General features: G+C 35.6%; 1 protein-coding gene across 1 annotated transcript in view; it reads right to left on the bottom strand.

Annotated features, from left to right (window-relative positions):
- Positions 1-19,150, bottom strand: part of DPY19L2 (dpy-19 like 2) — an 89,410-nt gene extending 70,260 nt beyond the window's left edge. The window contains exons 1-5 of the mRNA XM_030759779.2: positions 18,639-19,150; positions 15,135-15,159; positions 13,681-13,768; positions 9,166-9,303; positions 1,912-2,032 (exon numbers count right to left, since the gene is read on the bottom strand). Of these exons, the coding sequence (XP_030615639.1) occupies positions 1,912-2,032; positions 9,166-9,303; positions 13,681-13,768; positions 15,135-15,159; positions 18,639-19,020 (754 nt within the window). The 5' untranslated portion in view covers positions 19,021-19,150. The remainder of the gene's footprint in view (positions 1-1,911; positions 2,033-9,165; positions 9,304-13,680; positions 13,769-15,134; positions 15,160-18,638) is intronic.
- Positions 19,151-19,216: the final 66 nt, after the last annotated feature.

Below are 19,216 nucleotides of genomic sequence, written 5' to 3'. Positions count from 1 at the left end.
TACACCCCCCCCTTCAATGTTGGACCACCTTAGGCTCTGTCATATACCTTCTTCTTTTCTCAGTCTGTATATTCCCCTTAAAGAAATTCTTCCAGTTCCATGGTTCCAATTATCATCTATATACAGATGACTCCAAGTCTACCTTCAGATGAGAACTTTCTTCTTATTCCTGTAGGTATGTATACGCAGGTAGCCACTTGACATCTACCCTTTGGGGTTTCTCAGGTACCTCGAATTAATAGCAATTCAAACCTGCTACTTTTAAAAATGTTTCTTACCACTTTGAATGGAGGGACTCAGTTAAGCCAGAAACCCAACAGTGTTACATAAATGCATTCTCCTTCCCCTTCCCCATCAAACAATTACCAAATCTTGTCGTTTCTCCTTCCAGCTATCTCTCAAATCCATTCATTTTCCAGTTACCTTTCCTGCAATCACTTGCTGAGAGCAAAATAGTTTCCTACCTGGCCTCACTGAATTCACTTTTGTCCTTTACTAGTGTCTTTTCCATGTAACTGCCAAAATTGTGTTTTGAAAATTAAAATCTGTCAAAAGTCTTCAATGAATACACATAAAATCCTTAACTAGTAAATGGTCCTTCATTATCGGACCCTTGCTTACATTCTAAGCATCATTTAACACCATGTTTTCTTCTCTATCTCTCTGCTCTAGGAAGTCTAGCTTTCTTTCAGTTCTCCCTTGCCTCAGGACTTTGGAAAATGCTGGTTCCTATTCTTGAAACACTTCTCCTAACCTCAGCAATCTTACTTTCCTATTTGTAACATCCACCACAGTTGTAACCGCTAACATCCCTCTTATGTTGCAAACTCTATGAGGGTAAGGCCCCATGTTTACCCAGTTTATCTTGGGGTCCCAAGTGCCAACACTAACCTATAACTTAGTGGCAACTTAATAAATACCATATATGTACATATATAAGGTGATTTTTTCCCATCCCTCAGAAAAGTTTATACCTTATAAGCTGGTTCAGGCAGTCGCTCAATTCCTTTAGTTTGTACAAAAAAAAAAAAGTCTAATTGCCCTCAAATATCTTCTACCAATGCTGCTTTAGACCATGGTTATAAAGACCATCTGAGGGAATCAGTAAAAATGTAAGGGAAACATGGAAATACAAATTTAGGATATATTCTGAGAACTGTATGTTACTATACACAAGTCAACAAAAATATATTTATAAAACATAATGTTCTAGAGAATATGAAGAAATAAAGAAAAAACAACTATGTGTTATGCAAGTAGATACATGTGATTTCAAATAAGAGTTTCAAGGAACAGCATCATGCTAAGATTGTAACAGTGCTAAACTGCAAACATCTTAAATGGAAGTGACAATCACAGATTCTGGAAAACTGTTAGATGATTCGAAAAGCAGTTCTTTGACAAAGATACTGATGTAGAAGATGTATATGAAGAGTTTGATTAGAACTATTCATGGACTGTGAGAGCACAAAAACAGCAGAATTTCTAAAGTAATCTATTATATATCTGATTTTTAAATATTTATGCATAACTAAATTTTTACATTAACTATTTACGTTAACTATTACAGGTAGAACTGTGACTATTTAATCTACATCCCCCAAATTTATATATTCAAGCCACCCCAGAGCTTTTTTTGTACCTTCTGAAATGGAGGAATGACTTACAATCAGTGTGGCCTTACACTGGAGCATATTAATACTCAAATTAAATTCCAAATTAATACTCTTATTAGCAAGTATATTGTCTTCTCAGAAAATTAAAGGGTAAATACACTTTTAGGTGAATCAGTTCTAGACTGTTTTTAAAGAAAAAAATCACAGTAGTTTATAGTAATTCTTAAAGGAGTCATAACATTACGTTTATGTAAACATTAATGACAATACAACAGCATTTTAGGAAGAAACATGCCTTCACAGCTTTGAACTTCATTTAGAGGTTCTACTCTGGTCACATTCCAGCAGGTCTTTGTTTCCAGCCCAAATAAATTCATTATTCCCATAAATGTGCGATACCAGAAGGCTATAATCACCTACAAAAGATAAAATCAAAAAGATAATAAAGAAAAATTCAATATCTTCTTAATAATAATTTTTCCAAAATACCATTTTATGATGGTTGCCTTTAACATTATAAACTTTGATGAATTTATTTAAATCATTTCATGTGGGAAACAATCATTTAAAATTTTATACACTCAATCAACTAAAGTTATGTATTACTGAGTAATGCACATCTACAAAATTTATGTTGTGATCAACATCTCTGTAATATACTCTTGTAATCAACTCTAACATAATTAATAGTAGCTGTAAAATCAAGCATGAAGTACATAATTATGATAATTAATAGCAAAGTACAAAGATTTACAGAAGTATTTTGTAACATTTCCCTTAGGTCCTTGAAATTATTTTCTTCATAGTCTAAAAACCAACTCATAGTCTATAAAACCAACTGCACATGGAATAACAGCTCCTGTGCCCATTAAAACTCTGACCAAGCAGATTTAATTAACCAGTACTTCCCAACCTGAAATCTACTTTAAAAAGTTTAAAGACAAGGGAAAATAGCAACAAAAAAATTACAGACAAAATGCTCATGCCTGGGAGATTTTTTAATAAATAATTTTATAGATTTGGGAAAAATAATGCAAAATCATTGGGGAAAAAAGTTAAAAAAAAGTAAAGAGGAGTTCAAAGGGAAACTAAAAATAACCTAGAACTAACTACTTTTACTATTTTGGTGACCATCCTTCCAGTCTCTCCCTAGGCATAAGAAACATGTAGCTAGAGTTATTCATTATGTAATATTATGTATTATAAGATGTTAATGGAATATACATCACTAAACAATGTCATAAACATCTTTTCATATATAATATTATTTACGATTTTATCACTTAATTTTATAAGATGACATTCTGTTTAAATTTATAACTTCTATTCTTGTGTATTTTTCATACATGTACAAAAAATTTCCACATTAAATGTATGTGCAAATTCTAGAATTATACTCCTTTCTGAGATGTCGTTTAATATAGTAGAAAAGCATGACTTTGAAGTCAAAATAGAACAAAAAATTCTGACTCTGCAAGGTATGGTTTCTACGGTGTGAAGTAATCCTTCAACCTCTGAACCTCAGTCACCTCATCTGTAAAATGAGGTTAATATCAATAATAACCATCTTACAAGAGTGATTGGAGATTAGAGCTTATATATATAAGTACTGGCATATAGTAAGCATTAAATGCTTTTGTCTTTTCAAAATACATTGTTTCAAACTTACACTTTTAGGTGAGAAATTAATCTCATCTTTAGATGAGAAATTAATCTTGTGAACACAAAGTATGGACATTTACTTCAACACTTAAGTACTATATAAGGTCGCAAGCAAATGTAAATCTGCATATTGTATCTATGCAATATGAAAATAAGACTGGACGAGTCCTTGTTGCCTGTCATTTACATGCTTTCAAGTTTTGAAAACAAATGAACTACATTATCATGATTACTTTTTCAAAGCGTCAAAGAAGCTGAAAACTGTGCAAATTATTCAATAAATATTTTAATAAGTAAAAAGAAAAAAATTAGCTAATGTTTTAGAGACCATACTGTTGGAAACTAGTGGAACAAGAAACAGAGATGTAATGACAAAAAGTTCCAAAAGTAATCAAAAACTAAAAATAATACTTATCAAACACTGGAAAAAATGGGCCTAGTCTAATAAGCTAAGTCCTTATCTTATATACACAGAGTAAGTGAATGTTAACTAAAGTTGAAGATTCAACAAATAGGTTTTTTTTTCTTTTTGATTTTTCCATTTACCCTAGAATTAGACAGATAATCATTAGAGGAAATATGGTCAGACTGCCTTTGAAAAGTAAGCCGGGATATAGAGAAAGCTGCTGCAGAAAACTGCTTCTTTCATCTTAGATCTTAGGTAGGTCTATACTATACAATTGTTACTACTACAAATTACATTGAAAAGTACTTATAGAAATTAAAAGAAAAAAAGAAAGAAATTTGGGAAACCCTTAAGTACTCTGAAATTAAATAACAATATTTAAGTATCCAATGGATCAAAGGAGAAATCACATGGGAAATTAGAAAATCACTTAAACTAAATGAAAATGAAAAAAAAGTCAGTATTTAAATAATGTAAATTTCCTATTCCTACAAGTATAACTAGAACTGCTGTGAATAATATAAATCAAACACAAGAAGACCCTTAAAGGTAGAGAAAAGAGGCAAACTAGATAGGAATGTCAGGGCCCAAGGAATGACATGGTAATAGGTTCCCTGGACTTTCCCTTTGCTTTATTTTCTCAGGTTTGGAGTTAAAGATATTTTGATACTTGATACCAAAACCAACGAAGAAAGTACCAAAAAATTAAACCACATACTAATACCCCTTATAAAGATAGACGTAACAAACCCTAACAAAATATTAGTAAATAGATTTAAGCAATATATTAAAATAATTATATGCCATGATCAGATGGGGTTTATTCTGGGATGCAAGACTATTTCAGTATGAAAAAATGAATGTACCCCATCATATTAATGGAACAAAGAAGATAAATTCCATGATCATATCAATTGGTGCAGAAAAAGCATTAGAAAAAATTCAATACCCATTCTGATGAGAACTTACAGAAAAAACTAGGAATAAGAGAGGAACTACCTCAATCTTACAAAGGTCATGTGCAAAAAAACTTACAGCTAACTTTATACTTAATGGTTTGAGACTGAATGCTTTCTCCCCAAGATCAAGAATGAGGCCTGGGGCTTCCCTGGTGGCGCAGCAGTTGAGAGTCCGCCTGCCGATGCAGGGGACACGGGTTCATGCCCCGGTCCGGGAAGATCCCACATGCCGCAGAGCGGCTGGGCCCGTGAGCCATGGCTGCTGAGCCTGTGCGTCCGGAGCCTGTGCTCCACAATGGGAGAGGCCACTACAGTGAGAGGCCCGCGTACCAAAAAAAAAAAAAAAAAAAGAATGAGGTCTAGATGTCCACATTCACCAGTCTTAATAAACATAGTACTGAAAGTTCTAGCCAGTGCAATAAGGTAAATAAGAGAAATAACAGACATACAGATTAAAAGAAAAAAATAATACTCTATTTGCATATTAAATGCCTCACTATGTAGAAAATCCCAACATATGTGTAAAAAAAAAAAAATACTCCTAGAACTAATAATTGAATTCAGCAAGATTGCAGAGTAGAAGATAAACATACCAAAAAAATCAACTGTATTTCCATGTAACAATGAACATGTGGGCATCAATATTAAAAATATAATCCCCTTTATCATCATTTAAAAAAACATGAAATACTTAGGTGTATATTTATCAAAACACATACAAGACTCGTATGCTGAAAACTACACAATGCTTTTGAAAGAAACCAAAGAATACCTAAATAAACAAGCGACACACCATGTTCATGAATTAGAAGACTCAATAGCAAAGAGGTCAATTCTCCTCAAATTTATTTACATGTTTAATGTAATTCTTATTAAAGTATCAATAGAATTAGATATAGAAAACATTATTGTTAAATACACATTAAAAGGCACATGAACTAGCTAAACCAATTTTGAAAAAGAATGAAGTGAGAGAAATCAGTTTACCTAATCCAAGACTTACTGTATAGGTACATTAATCAAGACTATATGGTACTGGCAGAGGGATAGACACATAAATCAATGGAAGAGAGCAGGGAACCCAGAAATAAACCCATAGAAATATGCCTAATTTATTGTCACATAGGTGCAAAAGCAATTCAATGAAGAAAAGATAGCCCTTTCAGCAAGTGGTATGGAAACTACTGGACATCTATAGGTAAAAAACAACAACAACATAACCTTTACCCAAGTCTCACGTCACATAAAGAAATTAATTCAAAATGAAATGGATCACAGATAGAATTCTAATTGCTTTTAGAGAAAAACATAGAAAATATTTAGCATCTAGGGCTAGGCAAAGAATTCTTAGACTTGACACCAAAAGCACAATCCACAAGAAGAAAAATTGCTAAACTGGACTCCATTAAAATTTAAAAATTGTCTTATGCAAAAGACTCTACTTAAGAGGATGAAAAAACAAGGTATAGACTGGGAGAAAATATTTGCAAACCACATACCTGGCAAAGAAGTAGTACCTAGAATATATAAAGAACATCCTAAGATTCAACATTAAAAAAAAAACCCAATTAGAAAATTAGCAAAAGACATGAAGACACATTTCACTGAACAGGGTATATAGATAGCTAATAAACACAAAAAAGGAGCGTTCAACAACATTAGTCATTAGGGAAATGCACATTAAAACCACAATGATAAATCACTACATTCTGATAAATCAGAATCATTAAAATAAAAAGTAGTGACAACACCAAATGCTGGAGACCCTGTGGAGAAAGTGAATCACTTATACATTCCTGGTAGAAATGTAAAATTGCATAACCACTCTGGAAAACAGTTTGGCAGTTTCTTATGGTTTGTTCCTTTTTTATTGCTGAATTGTATTCCTGGTATGAGTGTACCACAGTTTCTTTAACCATTCACATGTCAAAGGACATCTGTGTTGTTTGCAGTTTTGTGCTACAATGTATAAAGCTACAATAAATGTGTACAGGTTTTTGTGTGAATATAAATTTTAATTTCTCTGGGATAAATGTCCTGGAGTACAACTGCTGGATTATATGGTTTACATCTGTAATTTAAAAACTGGAAATAATTTAATATCCATAATAGGGAAATATACAAATAATTTTGGAATTCATAAAATGGTTAAAATTAAAGAAAAATAAATATGTACATACATTTTCAAAAATTCCAAAATAAAATACTGAGGAAAAAGTTGTGGAGTGATATGTTCAGTATGAGAACACTTATGTGAAATTACAAAAACACATAAAACAATCCTTGAAAAAAGAACTGGATGGATATACACATCAAATTCACGATAATGATGCTTGTGAGAATGGGAAAGGAACAAACTTAACTGGGAAGCAGAACAAAGATGACTTTAACTGTATTTATAATGCTTTATTTATTTTAAAATATCAGAAGCAAAAACGATAAAAGAATAGCATTTATTTATTGTAGGTGGTTGACCACACATATTTGCACATTATTCTCTAGCTTCTGCAATTTTAAACATTTTAAAATCAAAATCATAATTTTTAAAAGCTATAAAATATGAAGAAATAAAAAGCTAGACTTTTTAACTAATCTGCTGGATTCTGAGATAACTCAAAAGTAGTTCTTACCATGCTGTCAAGTCAGCATTTATCTTCAGAGTTCACAAACTGAATCTACTATTTTTTTTCTTCTTTTTTCCAATTTCTAGAATTTGAAGACTATCATAAAGTTCATACTTTTTTTAGTATTGGGAAGTATTCATAGATCTCTAGCTATATAACTAAATAAATCTTGCCTTATTAATGTATCCCCAAGGTCACTATTCTACTCATCACTGTCATTGTCCCTTCATGTGATCAGTATGCCCATCTACACAGTCTCTAAAGCCAACAGATGCAACGGACAAAGGATTAATCTCCAAAATATACAAACAGTTCATGCAGCTCAATATTAAAAAACAAACAACCCAATCAAAAAAATGGGCTGGAGGCCTAAATAGACATTTCTCCAAAGAAGACATACAGATGGCCAACAAACACATGAAAAAATGCTCAACATCACTAATTATTAGAAAATGCAAATCAAAACTACAATGAGATATCACCTCACACCAGTCAGAATGGCCATCATGAAAAAATCTACAAACAGTAAATGCTGGAGAAGGTGTGGAGAAAAGGGAACCCTCTCACACTGTTGGTGGGAATGTAAATTGATACAGCCACTATGGAGAACAGTATGGAGGCTCCTTAAAGAACTAAAAATAGAACTACCATATGACCCAGCAATCTCACTACTGGGCATATACCCTGAGAAAACCGTAATTCAAAAAGAGTCATGCACCACAATGCTCACTGCAGCACTATTTACAATAGTCAGGACGTGGAAGCAACCTAGGTGTCCATCAACAGATGAATGGATAAAGAAGATGTGGTACATATGTACAATGGAATATTACTCAGCCATAAAAAGGAACGAATTGGGTCATTTGTAGAGACATGGATGGATCTAGAGACTGTCATACAGAGTGAAGCAAGTCAGAGAGAGAAAAACGAATATTGTATATTAATGCATATATGTGGAATCTGAAAATATTGGTATAGACAATCTTATTTACAAAGCAGAAAAAGAGACACAGATGTAGAGGACAAATGTATGGAGACCAAGGGGGAAAAGGGTGGGTGGGATGAATTGGGAGGTTGGGACTGATATATATACTATTGATACTATGTATAAAATAGATAACTAATGAGAACCTACTGTATAGCACAGGGAACTCTATGCAGTGCTATGTGGTGACCTAAATGGGAAGGAAATCCGAAAAAGAAGGGATACGTGTATACGTATAGCTGACTCACTTTGCTGTACAGTAGAAACTAATACAACATTGTAAAGCAACTATACTCCAATAAAAACTTTTTAAAAAGAAGCTATTGTACTTATATTTGTATCTATTTTGCTTTTGCCCTGATGTTACTTTTATCAAATCATTCATTTATTTCATTTTATAAATCAAGGAGTAGGTAATTTGATGAATACTGATTAAAGAATGCTTCAATAATATCTTCCCACAATGTTTTCTCTGCTGATGTTTTGTAATATATGGTCTTTGTAAATACTGCAGTAGCCATGTACTGCTTTTCACCAAGACTTGCTTGGGGAAAAGAAGAGGAATTTAACAGGATATATTTTTGCTAGAATTAGAAAATAATACATTGAGGTTTTAAAAAAAATAAAGCCAACAGACCACCTCCCTCGAGAATCCTTCTTGGCTCCTTCCCATTTGGCCTATTACGCTAGTCATTAATTCCATACTAAGGTTCTATCCTTTAAGTTCATGTGAGCATAATTTCTGGGGCTTTTAAATTTAGGACAGGAACTTTTGATACACTGCTCAACTATAAGGACACATACAATCAATAAACTTTAAAATCCCCTCCTTCCTATAACATCATTGTGCTTACTATTTTTATCTGATAAAGAAGAATCCCTCTACAAATATTTGTTCCCAAATACTGCTTACCTCTGGATAAAGATGGAAGCGTTTCACTGTATTAATTGCAAGGGGATATTCAGTAAGCTTGTCATTCATAATCATCCATAGTCCTTCCAAAAATGAAGGTGCTTCGATAATGGTTTTGAAGTAGGAATAATAAAGTCCCTTTAAAAAAGTACAAATTGTCAATGTAAGTAAAATTTGAAAATATTTATTTTTATACCTCTTTTTAGAACAATTTACTCTGAAAAAAAGAAAAGGATAGATAATAAGACTACCTAATTTCTCCTCGCTAGTGCATTCTTGGATGCAAAAAAGGCATACATTTTCAGGTTATCACTATAATATTCTTTCATATTTTCTGCAGGTTTGAAAAAGAGTTAAAGGGATGGTTAAACATTTTAAGGAGCTTTTCTAACCACACCTTAAAATATGTAAACAATATATTTTTAATTTTACCAAGCCTGATTTTACCCCCACATTATGAGATGCCTAGAAGTTGAGATCTGATGATTCTGGCACAAACAGAGATGACTTCATGTCCTTGTACGTGTAGAACTTTGCATAGAGAAAATTACTTCTTCTTCTCCAACTCTTAAGAAATAACAGTGACTATAAGAGCATTAGATGCAACTTTGCGCTTTCATCTTACTTCCTAGTTCCATCTATTGGCTCTGCACAAAGTGAAAGCTAACTAAATGTGAACCGACTATTGTTCATGACACAAATGCTGTGTCCTAAAAAAAGGATTACTTTAGTGCATTATTCCAGCATGTGGAATAATGATTTTATTAGGTTACTAAAGTGCTGTTTAAATTCCAAAGATTAACAAAAGCATGTTGTTTCATATTACTTCCTCATCAATTTCCTGCTTTCCTTCCTAAAAAATAAAGGGCCACATAGTTTGTAATACACGCTCCCTCAAAAAACATTAAAAGCAATTTTCAACCCCACACTCATTCCTGCTTCATACAACTATAGGTACTTTATTTTTGATAGACTAAGCAACACTAGTGACTATTAAAATTAAAGATCTGGGGAGCTTCCCTGGTGGCGCAGTGGTTAAGAATCTGCCTGCCAATGCAGGAGACACGGGTTCAAACCCTGGTCCGGGAAGATCCCACATGCCACAGAGCAACTAAGCCCGTGCGCCACAACTACTGAGCCTGCGCTCTAGAGCCAACGAGCCACAACTACTGAAGCCTGGGCGCCTAGAGCCCATGCTCCACAACAAGAGAAGCCACCGCAATGAGAAGCCCATGCACTGCAACGAAGATCTCTGCAACTAGAGAAAACCCACACGCAGCAATGAAGACCCAACACAGCCAAAAATAAAAATAAATAATTTTTTAAAAAAGTATAAAAAAATTAAAGATGTTTTAGCTGATGTCTGAAAAAGCATTTACTCATAATTTTGATTAGTAAAATAAGTTCATATAAGGATCTTTCCCTTTTCTTATGAGAAAAACAAGGCAATACTACAATGAAAAGATATTTAATATGCATGTCTATACTTAAATAGAAAACATATAAATTTTTATTAATAACAGTTATTATTTTGGGGCCAGGTATTATGCTATGTGCTTCATTCATTTTCATCTTCCTTCATTTTCAGTAAAACCCTGTAAGGCTGGCATTATTCCCAGTTAACAGATGAGACTGAGAATCAAAGTTAACTTACTAGCCATTACGCAAGAAAGCACAGAACTGCTATCTGAATCTAGTGATCTGTCATCAAAGCCCAGACTCTGCCACAGCTATGCTCTTTATTTAATATTTTATATCCTGTCTTTGGAAATAATACCTATAATAACAATTGAAATGCCATACAAATGCTAACACACCCAATTCTTCAAAGCTTTATAAGTGGCTATACGGTGAGACTTAAAAAGCAATGGCTGAGATACCTAGAGTAGGCAGATTTATAGAGACAGGAAGTAGAATAGAGGTCACCAAGCAGCTAGGTGAGGAGTGAGTGTGAGTGGGGAGTTAAGTGTTTAGCAGGTACAGTCTGTTTGGGATAATAAAACTCTGGAGATGGATGGTGGTGATGGTTGCACAACTATATAAGTGTATTTAATGCCACAGAACTGTATACTTTAAAATAGTTGAAATGGTAAATTTTGCTAATTTTTTTAATTAAAATTTTTTAATTTAGCCACAATTAAAACCAAAAAACAAAAGTAGTAGCTAAACAGTCAGGAGGGCCAGTTTCAATTCTTCTCTTGGCCCCTAACTAGCTGATCTGGAAGACAGCCCTGGTCTCTCTTAATTGTAAATTTCTGCAATTCTGGCACCATTTAACCCGCATAACAATTATGTGAAATACATATGGTAGATAGATTATCTCCATTTTATAGGTTAGATGTCTAAAAAACAGAAAGCATTATATCAAAAGTTGTCTCTTAAAAGAAATTATCTTGAAATCAAGAGAGCTAAAAAAAAATTTAAAGAGCCAGATAAAACATGGGGTCTCCCAACTCCACCCTAAGAGAAAGCAATTTCTGATCATTTTGGTAGCCCTGTAACACTTCTTTATTTATTTTTTTGCGGTACACGGGCCTCTCACTGTTGTGGCCTCTCCCGTTGCGGAGCACAGGCTCCGGACATGCAGGCTCAGCGCCCATGGCTCACGGGCCCAGCCGCTCTGCGGCATGTGGGATCTTCCCGGACTGGGGCACGAACCCGTGTCCCCTGCATCGTGTCCCCTGCATCGGTAGGCAGACTCTCAACCACTGCGCCACCAGGGAAGCCCCCTGTATCACTTCTTAAACCTTGTCTTTGTTTTCCTTCTTTCTCAGCTATTATAATTGATCTTTATTATCTTAAAAAGGAGTCTGCCTTAGGAGAGGAGGAGAATGAGGTAAAAGAAAAAGAATCCTGAAACACTTTTTTTGTTATGTTTTATTTTTTAGATTCCATACATAAGTGATAAAATAGAGTATCTGTCTTTCTCTGACTTATTTCACTAAGCATAATACTCTCTAGGACTACCCACGTTGTTGCAAATGGCAGAATTCCATTCTTTTTTATGGTTAATATCCCACTGCATATATATGTATATATTACATCTTCTTTTATCTATTCAACTCTTGATGGACACTTGGGTTGCTTCCATATTGTGGCTATTGTAAATAATGCTGCCATGAACATTGGGGTGCATGTATCTTTTCAAATCAGTATTTTTGGTTGTTTTTGGATATGTGCCCAGGAGTGGAATTCCCAGATCATATGGTAGTTCTATTTTTAGGTGTTTTTTTCGGGCCTCTCACTGTTGTGGCCTCTCCCGTTGTGGAGCACAGGCTCCAGACGTGCAGGCTCAGCGGCCATGGCTCACGGGCCCAGCCGCTCCACGGCATGTGGGATCTTCCCGGACCAGGGCACGAACCCGTGTCACCTGCATCGGCAGGTGGGCTCTCAACCACTGCGCCACCAGGGAAGCCCTATTTTTAGTTTTTTGAGGAATCTCCATAATGGCTGCACTGTTTTACATTCCCACCAACAGTGTACACGGGTTCCCTTTTCTCCACATCTTCAGCAACATTTGTTATCTGTACACTTTTTGATGGCAGCCAGTCTGACAAGTGTGAGGTGATATCTCATTGTGGTTTTGATTTGCACTTCTCTAATAATTAGTGATGTTGAGCATCTTTTCATGTGCCTGTTAGCCATTTGTATGTATTCTTTGGAAAACGTCTATTCAGGTCTTCTGTCAATTTTTTTAACTTTTTCTTTTATATTGAGTTGTATGAGTTGTTTATGTATTTTGGATATTAATCCCTTATCAGTCATAGCATTTGAAAATATTTTCTCCCATTCAGTAGGCTGTCTTTAAGTTGTGTGGATGGTTTCCTTTGCTTTGCAAAAGCTTTTAGGTTTAACTAGACTCTATTTGTTTATTTTTACTTTTATTTCTTTTGCCTTAGGAGACAGATCCAAAAAAAATATTGCTACAATTTATGTCAAAGAGTGTTCTGCCTATGTTCTCTTCTAGGAGTTTTATGGTTTCAGGTCTTACATTTAGGTCTTTAATCCATTTTGAGTTTATTTTTGTTTATGGTGTGAGGACTAAAACACTTTATTATTTAAATAATAAACCTACAGGCCAGATTTCAAAAACAAACCTATGGTTACCTAAGGGGAAAAGTGGGGTGGGGAGAGATAAACTAGGAACCTGGGATTAACATACACACATTACTATATATAAAATAGATAACCAACAAGGACCTACTGTATAGCACAGAGAACTCTACTCATATTCTGTAATAATCTACATGGGTAAAGAATCTCAAAAAGAATGAATATATGTATACATATAACTGAATCAGTTTGCTGTACACCTGAAACTAACACAACATTGTAAATCAACTATATTCCAATAAAATTTTTTTTAAAAACAGCAAAAATAAAATAAACCTATAGGCTATAGCTTGAGAAACAGTGCAATTCACCAAAAATTCATTTCAGTTCCTAATAAGTTTCCACGTTATAGTCTCACTATTCTTAAACTACAAATGAATTCATTAGAAGAAAGAACCTAACCATTTCAGTGCGAAAAGTCATCTCCCGTTCCAAGGATGAGAGGTGAGAAAAATGACGATCATTTTCAAAAAGTGTTATTAAATGTATCCTAGAAGAAAAATAACATGTTTCAAAAACAGCACTAAAATAACTATTATAAACAAAGTATGAAAGCCATAAAAAGATAAAGAATAAATTTTTATAATAAATATTGAGATAATTTTGTAACTTGCTAATTTGTATATTTTTAGGCATTCATAAGCTAGCATTAGCACACAGCTGAAATTCCTTAACTCCCTGGGTCCTAATCTTAATTGTGTATCTAAAACTCCTGCAGATCTAATCACCCTTCCTCCTACTCCAGGCCTCTAAATCAGAACAGAAGCATGTTTTTGTCTGTTTGTTAGGTTTCACAAGTGTTTCCAATGTACCAGGTTTGGGAAATGCCTCTAAATGTTGAAAAGCTTTGGAATATAATTTTAAATAAAATTATTTTAGGTTAAAGCAATTTTTAAATAAGTATAATACTACATAAAGTGCCAAAAAACACAGGACTGTACTTTGAGATATTTTATTAATGCAACTTAAAAAAACAGCTGTAGGTACTGAAAACAGGTGCATATGTGACAAATAAATTATTGTCAGCAATTATGCTATCCTTAATTTACATAGTAGATGCTTTCCAATGAAGTAAAAAATAAATCAAAATTCCATATAGCAACCCTGTCTTTCACTCACCTTCGTTTACACATAGGACACATGCCACGGTACCAACAGCTGTAGGAAATGTTTCTTACCATTACAGCCTTAGTTCTAACATCGAAATCTCCCTGCAGAATAATGATCAGAAGAGCACTGTCCCAACAGGATGTGGGGAAGATCCCATTCTTCCCAATAGTAGAAATCCTTGAGCTCAGGTAGAAATGAAGATATGTCAGAGGAAAAATATTATTTTACATAGAGTTTTTACAAACATATCATTTGTGTAAAATTATGTGCAGGTGTATGCATACTGAAAGGTTCATTTAATTCTGTATTACCATCACAGAGTGTTTATCTTCATTTCTACCTGATTTCCAATTGACAGGTGTCACTGAAACTTTGTCTCTAAGTTTATGTCACTAACAACACTCAATTACTATAAAATGAGGAAGTTTTCTACATGAAATAAACATGAAAAGTATACTACAAAAGCTAGATATTTAAGAAATATAGTGGTGAATCCTTTGATAAAGCAAAAATATTTTAATTCATAAGTTACTATTCCCCTAATGCATCCATTTATAAAAGTTGCTTCACATGAGGTTTTAAAAAAGGTTTTATATATATATATATATATATATATATATGTAAACTGGTGCACATACAGATGTTCTATACATGTAACAAGCAGTTATTGTTTTATTATATGCAAACAGCAATGGCAATTTTTAATTCAAATGTTTTCATTGATTTCAAACTGAAACTAATCTTACCAGTGCAAAATTGCCACAAAGGCAGCTGGAAAAAGAAGAAAAGAAAAAAGTCATTAAAAGCTGCTTCATTATAATATACCTTTAAAACAACTATTTAATAATTTTTAAAACAAACATTGCACTGTTGGAAGTTCCCAATCATGCTTCTCCAGCTCTTTTTCCATAGTCTTACCATCCTGAGCTCATTCCTACCACTCTTCAGTATTTCTCAGATTTACTATTTTTATGCCACGATCAGCAAACTATGGCCCATGGTCTGTTTTTGTATTGTCTGCAAGCTAAAAATATTTGTTAAATTTTTTAAGGTTTATAAAAATAAGGAAGAAGAATAGTTAACAGAGACCGTATGTGGCCTGTGAAGCTTAAAATATTTACCACCTGGGTCTTTATAGAAAAATTATAGAAAAATACTTGCTACATGTTAACTTTCTATTTAATACATACATAATATACTCTGAATCACTTTAAAATTAAACCTATACCTCCCCTCTCAACTCAAAACAAATGCCCCTCTGATAAGGTTTCATTAACTCTTAAGATGCACAGAGAATGCCTTATTCAACTATACTTGTATCCTCTTTCTTATTCTCCAGACAGTTACTCTTAAAAATGACATTTAAGGAAAAGATCAAATATCCTACTAAGTCCATCTAGCTTTCCAAAAACCCTCAAAATATTCGTGTGCCTCTCCCTCCCCTTACTCCACATTCCACATCTGATAAAATGGTAAGGTGTAATGAATGACGCCAATATTGTAAAACTAAAGAAGTGCTTATCACAGTTCCTTTCAAAGTTGTGATAAAAAGCCTGTCTCCTGGGCCCCCGTATCCTGTCTCTGTCAATCTCACCTCTGATAGTGACCCAACCTTATACTGTACTGAAACAAAGATCATTTAATGCGAGCACTCCCAAAGTCTCTTATATCCACTTCAGCATTTCTCTACATAGTAATCTTTGCTTCTCTATTCTCTACCATCTCAGAAGAGGAAGCATCTCTTCTTTTCAACAGTTAGCATCTCAAATTTGTGCCTTTAATTTCATCCTTCCCAATTACTCCAAGACTGCACTATCAAGTATTCCCTCTCTTGGAACGTTAATCCCACCCTCTCCCCTTGGTTCTTCCCTTCAGCCTTTAATTTTCCTAGGCCTTAAAACACTTCTCTTGATCTAGTAGGCCTTCCAACTATGAAGTATTCTCTCCTCCACCCCCCTGCCATTATCTAACAAGATTCTTAGCCAACTTCTTTCTTCTAAGTTCCTATAACTCTTTTAAATGACCAATGATCAGTTAGTTATCAACATCAATGGCCTCTTTCACTTCTGCTTTTCAATCTCTCTGTAGCATTTGACCAGATTCTTAGATTTCTTCCTCTGTTATCTTCCATCATATCAACTCTTTCTGACCATTTTGTTTTTATATGCTTATCTATCTGGTTTTCCTTCTCTCACCTCTTAAAAACTAAGTATAACGGGTTTTCCCAAATAGCTTTACTTTGCCCTCTTTCCTCTCTTGGAAATCTCACTCAATCTTAACGTTTCAACTCACTTCCACACGGATAATTCCCAAATCTACACTCCTCATGCCTGAACAAATGTTCTCTCTCCCTCTCCTCACATTCTTTTCCTCTTCTACCTCACTACCTACCCAGTTCCTCTCAATTTGTTACTATTAACTTTCACCTCTGTCCTCTCTTCTCCATTCCTACTGTTGCTACCCTCATTAAGACCACTATTGCCTGGATTCCAGCATTCAATTATTTTTTCTGCTTTTCTCAGTCCATATCCAGTCCATTTTACACAATGCTGTCAAATTATTCTCTCTGAAGCACACTTCTGATCATTTTACTCTATTTAAAAATCATTCAATGCCAACATCGTGAATGTACTAAATGTCACAAAATTGTTCACTTCAAAGATGGTTAATTTTATGTTATGTGCATTTCACCTCATTAAAAAATTATCTTCCTAAAGAAAAGAATCAATCGGTGCCTCCCTACAGAATGAAGTCCAAATGCCTTAAACCTAGGCTTGAATTAGCCTCTCCATGGCTGGTCCCAACCAACCTTTTGAACTTCCTACTTTCTCTTCTTTTTGTACTCTTACTCTGCTTTCATATTTTCTTACTTCCATGACTGATTATGCTGTTCATTTTTTTTTTTTTTTTTTTTTTTGCGGTACGCGGGCCTCTCACTGTTGTGGCCTCTGCCGTTGAGGAGCACAGGCTCCGGACGCACAGGCTCAGCGGCCATGGCTCATGGGCCTAGCCGCTCCGCGGCATGTTCGATCTTCCTGGACTGGGGCACGAACCCGTGTCCCCTGCATCGGCAAGCAGACTCTCAACCACTCCGCCACCAGGGAAGCCCTATGCTGTTCTATAGGCCTCTAAACTTGTTCTGTGCTTCAGGCATCCAAATATTAGCCTTTTGGTCACAATTCAAATCCCACCTTTTCCTAAAAGTCTTATCTGATCTCATTTCCCACTTCCCATTCTCCAGTATGTTCACTCTTTGGAACTCTCATAGCACTTAATATACTCACTCATCATTTCACCCAGCATTGATTGAGTGCCTTAAATGTGCCAGTCATGGGTGCACCAGGGCTTGTGTTTGTGCAAAACACCTCTGTATTCAAGACCATGTTGATTCTGGATGTGGAATGTATTTGTTTCCATAATTAGACATCTGACAAAATCTAAATATGAACCCCCATCTATTATTTCTCAAGTATTTTCAACACACCCCAAACGTGGACATTCATTCTACTTTAATTAACATCAGCAGTCAACTTATGATAGAAATCACAGTACCTTACATTAGGAGACATTTATCTGTGTTTCAATACACATCAGCAGCCAGTCTGACCAAAGACTAGGCTCAAAACTGATTTTAATGAAACAGCAATATTTAAGTTATGTCTTAAGCTACAGAAAATGAGGAATACAAATAAACATCTTTCAAGTGCTTAAATAAGAAGAAAATTTAAGCATCAAAGCTCCTCAGCAAGATGAAAATAAATGGAAAACATGGGTAAATATATTGCCTAATGTGACTCTATTTCCACTATTAAAGATTCTCAACTCATTAAAATAACCAACAGTTTATTTTACTTTATTCAAGGTGCAGAAAAATACAATGTCTGACCTCTCCCCCCCAAAAGCTACCCTATCATTTTCACAACTTGTGATAAATGGCTGCCTTAAGATGACATTTTGTTGGTGACACATGAAGTGATCACTGTTCCTGAAAACCCTTAAAAATGTTTTAAAAGAACTTAAAAAGAACTTTAAAAGAAGGGGACTGGAAATTCTTGTCAGCGATTTTCCAGAGATTGGACCTCGCCATTATTGCTGCTAGGCTTGCTTGTTAAACTGATCTGCAAGATTCACCAAAACCACTCCCAACCCGAGGCTCAGAGGGCCCGCGGGTCCCTCGGATGTGAGCCTACCGCGCGGGAGTGCTGGGCCTCGAGCCGTCGGGGCTCCTGCCGAGGGCTTTCTCTGCTCACCTATGCCGAGGGTCATACTGCCCGTGAACTGACATCTCTGCAATAGATGCACCTTGTCGCGGAGCTGCTCCATGAAACATCTGAGGAATTGAAAGCGGCCGAGAAGAACGGTCCTTCCGACCACTTCCATTTGCAGGCAATTCTGCGCGTTCAGGTTTCGGGTCCTCCGCGGCGAGTACTTCCGGGCGCCCTCTGGCAGGTTCCCCCCGCATGCGGGCAAAGGCAGCTCCGTCTTTTTCACCTTCCCCTTCGGCTCCTCGTCCAACTCCGGCTCCCCGGCTCCGGTGGCCCGGCGCCGCCGCTGCTTAGACTGCGTGGAGCGGAGAGAGTGCGACGGCTCTGAGGCCGCTTCTTTGAGCTTGTTCCTCGTTTGCCCGACCATTTTCTCATAGTCCCTGTTCGGATGGAGCTGCTACTCTCTCCGGCGCGGGCCCGGCCGAGTCAGGCGAGGTCCGCAGGTGTCTGGCTCGGCTCACAGCCTCAACGACTAGTCCCCGCCGCCGTTGCGGGCCACCGGGTAGTCAAGGCGACCGCGAAACCTGGAAGGGGGGCGGCGTCAGGCCCAAGCTGCCCCGCGC

Source organism: Delphinapterus leucas, chromosome 9 (genome assembly GCF_059928025.1).
Source record: "Delphinapterus leucas isolate spDelLeu-1000000601 "Yukka" chromosome 9, BTC_Dleu_Yukka2, whole genome shotgun sequence".
Lineage (NCBI taxonomy): Eukaryota > Metazoa > Chordata > Mammalia > Artiodactyla > Monodontidae > Delphinapterus > Delphinapterus leucas.
The sequence above is the reverse complement of the archived record's forward strand: the minus strand, read 5'-3'. Positions and strand labels throughout refer to the sequence as shown.